General features: G+C 43.3%; 1 protein-coding gene across 2 annotated transcripts in view; it reads right to left on the bottom strand.

The window, feature by feature from the left end:
* The window catches only part of SH3KBP1 (SH3 domain containing kinase binding protein 1), a 195,458-nt gene extending 189,684 nt beyond the window's left edge, over nt 1-5,774 (bottom strand). Inside the window, exon 1 of one of the 2 annotated variants that reach the window (XM_072137957.1) lies at nt 5,530-5,774. In XM_072137957.1, the coding sequence (XP_071994058.1) occupies nt 5,530-5,533 (4 nt within the window). In that variant the 5' untranslated portion in view covers nt 5,534-5,774. The remainder of the gene's footprint in view (nt 1-5,529) is intronic. The other variant, XM_072137958.1, reaches the window with a different exon arrangement.
* Between the last annotated feature and the right edge of the window lie 226 nt (nt 5,775-6,000).

The following is a 6,000-nucleotide window of genomic DNA, read 5'->3' on the forward strand; positions in this document are numbered from 1 at the left end:
CCCCCCAGCCAAGACAGCCCAGGTCTTGCTGTGCTCAGTGCTATTTAATAGTGACAGTGCTACCTGGGACTATTGGAGGATTGGGAAGGTGCGGGCAGATCTGGATTATGATTGTAGATCCTGCTCTGGTCCTGACAATTCTTCCTGTTTAGTGGACCCTGGAGAGAACTGGAGAGAAACCTATTTTCTACTGTATTAGTGTCCTAGGGTGCTGATATGAATGAAATCTATGACAGATCAGGGAGCAATAAATGGCTAATTAAATTGCTATGTTGACACTTTGCAATAAATAAGTGGGTTCACCATCACTGACATAGGGTATGTGCGAGCCATTGAAACAACAGTTAAACACAACCGGGAGAGGCTTAGGGTGAAGACACACGTGGCGTTTTTAGGCCGTTTTTGGGCCGTTTTTAGTTTTGGGCGTTTTTGACAGGTTTGACCAATTATCTTAATACAAACTGGTCAAAAACGCATGCGTTTTTCAAAAATGCACTTACATACACCGGGAAGAAGAAGGTGAACTCCGGTGGACCTGAGCGGGGAAGCAACACATGCAGGATATCGGGCGCACATCGTTGTCTGATGAGTGCATACTCGTCGGACAACGCACCTCGGGGATCGCGCAGGGACTGGGTAAGTAAATCTGCCCCAATCTTCTCGTTACTTTTCACTAGTGTTTTAATGGAAACCCACATGCGATGGTCAAATGCAATTCAAAGGCCACACATGAATGTGGCCTTACAGTATGTCCCCAAATGGCAGATAGGCCAATTTTTTATATACCACATAACTAGAGAGAGAAAATTTGCATCAGCAAAGTGAAATCGGTTTTAACAAATCTATTCCATAGGTTGTAGAAAATATGTCCATAGAAATTGATCCGTGGTGTGCATTTTATATCTACCAGTGTTAAATTATCCTGCTGAATTGCTCATTTTAGGCATGACACACATGACACACATGGCACACATGGCACACATGACACACATGACACACATGACACACATGACACACATGGCATTTACATAGCAATTTGAAACGCAATTCAACAGCTGTGGAGAGGAGATTTGTCTGATTACATTGCGTTAACATTTGCATTTACAAAATGCAATGTTAACACTATGTAATTAGGAAAATCTCCTTTCCACAGCTGTTGGATCAAAACGCAACGTAAACACCATGTATGCAGCCTAAGCCATCCACAACACAACAGATCTGAGCATCATAGGAAGATATGCGTTTTCTGTAACATGAAGTCTTATTGGAGAAAATCTGTATGCATAGGGCTCTAGTTTGTGGTTCCCTGGGTTATTGATACATATGACCTATCTGGTGAATTCTCCCTGTTAGGAATACATGACAGAGATGGGCTCACCAATGTGCAGACCCACGTTTGTCAGTAGATGTTTATGTAGAAATGTGGCAATCCGTAGATCTGGTAGGGATGAATGAACAAGAAATGATCACCTATCCCTATACTGTTAGCACAAGACAGTATAAAAGGCTCCTTCAATGAGCTCCAAATAACTGTATTGTCAATCAGTATTCATTCATTAGGCATCTGGCCACATAAAAGGACCCATATGGTGTCCTACATGTTGCACCTGTACTTTCTATTTACTGTACATCAATATTTTTTTTGGAAGGGGGGGGGGGGTCCACAGTCAAATCCAATTCCCAATTATATTGTACTGTATAACAATAGAAAGTGAATAGTACAAAAATAGATATGTATTAGAAAAGCATGCAGCAGTAAAAAATAGATCCAATGCAGGTGAGGTTAGTGACGTTTCTGTGTGTGCTACACCTTTGTCCAGCTCAATAGATAGAGAGATAATAGATAGATAGAAGATAGATAGATAGATAGATAGATAGATAGATAGATAGAGAGATAATAGATAGATTGATAGATAGATAGATAGATAGATAATAGATAGATAGATAGATAGATAGATATAGATAGATAGATAGACAGATAGAGGATTCCCCTAAAGCTAAGCTGACTTCTTTACAGAATTTAATATGTGATACAACTCATCACCCATGTCAAGAGATTAATTCCCAAAATAGCCATATATTCAGTCTGAGACCGAATAATTTAAAAAGCAAAGGACATTGTACAGTATCTTCTACAAGTCTCTGAAAAACAACACATCCTACCCCAAATTAGGAATAGTTTCCTTAATGATTATGCAACCATATATTAGAAATGAGAGTTATTATTACACAATTACCCAGTGATAATTCAGTAAGAGAACCCCGGCACCACACACCGCCGGATACACTGTAACACCAGCATCATTACAACCAATGTATGACAATCACTGCAGGGGGAGGATTAACCCTGCATCAGCCAACTACTACTGGATGCTGCACATGGAAGAGACAAAGGGGTGTGTGTACAAAAGAAAAGCTGTGTACAGGCATGCGGCCATCAGTAGCAGATATATATATCACATATTATCAGCAAACATTGAAGGACAGACACCATTCCATTATAGTTCTACTTGTCATGTAATGTGTGTGTAGCTGTGCAGTGGGCACATATATAGATAATAGATACATTAATGTGTAAATATTTATATATATGTGTGTATATATATTGTGAGAGAGAGAGGAGCAGACATATTTAGGGGCATGCTTGGTGCTTATACGGCATGTGGTGCAGGCATGCATCATGTTTATGTGCCATGCTTACATGGTACATAAGGCATATATGTTGTGGGTGTGTATATATACAGTGTGTACATGTATATATACATACATACACATATACAAGTTCTTGTGCCCAAGAACTTTAAACAACATATACAACTTTAACTTTAAGCAGCTCCTAGCGCTACCCCATTTATAGCAGTGATATACCCTCTGGTAAAGCGAGCAGACACTGCCGCGAAATAGGAACGCCGGACCAAGCTCACAGCGGTTCAGCGTATTCATGAGGGGGCGGGACTAGGAGGCGCATGAAGCCCGGCAGTCACCGCCAGCCTATGGAGTGGGAGGGGCATTCTGGGGAAGAAGCAGCGCCTCAGTCCGCCCCCTCATGACCACTTTGAGCGAGGTCCGGCGTTCCTATTTAAGTGGCACCTCTCTTCACTGAATATATAATATTACTAATACACTATCTATACAATGTACAAATTGTGTGGAGTATACAAAACTACATATATCGGCTCAGATCTATTAAACTGGATATGCCCGTTTCCTGTCTGAATTTCCATTGAAAATAACATTTTTGGAGCTTGTACATGTATTTAAGAAGTTTCTGCACCAGTTTTGTGTTGCACCTGCGCTGTGTCCCACAAAAATGTGCTCCTACTAGGGATAGTTCTCATTTGGAGTTTGCGATACATTTTAAGTTGGTGCTCACTTCCCGAGCTGTGTAAGGTGCGCCATATGACTGACCATGCGCTATTATTCAATAATCCGTCACACCCTGCACATTCGTGAGGCAAACATCACTTGGTACAGTTTGCTTCACTACTGATAAATCTGCGCCATTATATATGCATACTTCCTGTATATATAATGCACTTTTAGTATGGAAAGTATGAACTATACAGACAGATACAGTTGAACACTATGGATTACAGCATGAGTGGGGGTATCTTATTTAGGACATATGTATACTGTATATAGTGTATACATGTATATAGTGCGACATTCTAATTTTTTTATATGCATTGTGTAGCTAGTTTATACATAGATATATATGGTATTGAGTACTTGGCGTTTATATAGTGTGAATCAGATCCATACGGCTTAAAAGGTATATTGTGTGACATGCCTCCTGTGGTAGATATGGTGAATACATTGTATATATGGTGCACAGTATGCAGTAGTGGTGTGTAGGTAGTGCCCCTTGCTTGGTTGGACATAATTTGATGAAGACGCATACAGATGTATACAGTATGCCATTCCTGGTGGTATACGTGGTGTAGGGTAGATATATATTGCTGTATACAGTGTGTCATGCCCCCTGGTGGTATACATGGTGTGGTGTAGACACATAGAGATGTATACAGTATGACATGCTTGATGGTATACATGGTGTACGGCGATGTATATAACTGAATACAGTGTGCCATGCCTCCAGGTGGTATACATGGTACAGAGTAGATGTATATAGCTGTATACAGTGTGCCATGCTTCCCGGTGGTATTCAAGGTGTAGGGTAGATACATGTATAGCTGTATAACGTGTGCCATGCCTCCTGGTTCTATACATGGTATAGGGTAGATACATATATAGCTGTATACAGTGTGCCCTGCCTCCTGGTGGTATAGGGAAGATGTATATAGCTGTATACAGTGTGTCCTGCCTCCTGGTGGTATAGGGTAGATACATATATAGCTGTATACAGTGTGCCCTGCCTCCTGGTGGTATAGGGCAGATGTATATAGCTGTATACAGTGTGTCCTGCCTCCTGGTGGTATAGGGTAGATGTATATAGCTGTATACAGTGTGCCCTGCCTCCTGGTGGTATAGGGTAGATGTATATAGCTGTATACAGTGTGCCCTGCCTTCTGGTGGTATAGGACAGATGTATATAGCTGTATACAGTGTGCCCTGCCTCCTGGTGGTATAGGATAGATGTATATAGCTGTATACAGTGTGCCATGCCTCCTGGTGGTATAGGGTAGATGTATATATCAGCCTCCTGGTGGTATAGGGTAGATGTATATATCTGCCTCCTGGTGGTATAGGGTAGATGTATATATCTGCCTCCTGGTGGTATAGGGTAGATACATATATAGCTGTATACAGTGTGCCCTGTCTCCTGGTGGTATAGGGTAGATGTATATAGCTGCCTCCTGGTGGTATAGGGTAGATGTATATATCTGCCTCCTGGTGGTATAGGGTAGATGTATATAGCTGTCTCCTGGTGGTATAGGGTAGATACATATATAGCTGTATACAGTGTGGCATGCCTCCTGGTGGTATAGGGTAGATACATATATAGCTGTATACAGTGTGGCATGCCTCCTGGTGGTATAGGGTAGATACATATATAGCTGTATACAGTGTGCCATGCCTCCTGGTGGTAAAGGGTAGATGTATATAGCTGTATACAGTGTGCCCTGCCTCCTGGTGGTATAGGGTAGATGTATATATCTGCCTCCTGGTGGTATAGGGTAGATGTATATAGCTGTCTCCTGGTGGTATAGGGTAGATGTATATAGCTGTCTCCTGGTGGTATAGGGTAGATGTATATATCTGCCTCCTGGTGGTATAGGGCAGATGTATATAGCTGTATACAGTGTGCCCTGCCTCCTGGTGGTATAGGGTAGATGTATATATCTGCCTCCTGGTGGTATAGGGTAGATGTATATATCTGCCTCCTGGTGGTATAGGGTAGATGTATATAGCTGTCTCCTGGTGGTATAGGGTAGATGTATATAGCTGCCTCCTGGTGGTATAGGGTAGATGTATATAGCTGTCTCCTGGTGCTCCTGTGTGCCGCATCCCTCGCCCTGGTGCTGATCCGGGAGGACAGTGTATAATAGACATATAATCGCCACTCACCCATTTATGTGGACTCCGGCTCCCGCTGTGAAGTTTCCTGCTGGAGGTGTGCTGTGCCAGGTGTGAGGGGCTCAGCAGTGGGGTGGGCACCGCGCTATTGTGTGTAGTGCAGGGCTGTGTGGCAGTGATGAGCGCAGCATTTCCCCTTCCTTCCTCCCCGGCGCCTCCTCCTCCTCCCTGGCTCCCGCTCCCGCAGTGTATGAGCCGCTGCACTGATGCTCTCTCCGCCGCCACTGTCACCAGCAGCCGGGGAGCCAAGCATCGCGAGAGCCGCCCCCTCCCCTGCCCCCTCCTGCACCTGCACACAGGGGCTCAGCACCCAAAATGACACCTCACACACAGCCAGGCTCCCTGCCATATACAGTATACGCAGGGGTGGGCAGTGAGGGGCACATACACAAGATGCAGGTCATGGTGATGTCACATCTTGTTACTCTATATTTTGGTGTTCTTTCCATATATCACCCACTA

The sequence above is a fragment of the Engystomops pustulosus genome, chromosome 2 (genome assembly GCF_040894005.1).
Source record: "Engystomops pustulosus chromosome 2, aEngPut4.maternal, whole genome shotgun sequence".
Classification (NCBI taxonomy): Eukaryota; Metazoa; Chordata; class Amphibia; order Anura; family Leptodactylidae; genus Engystomops; species Engystomops pustulosus.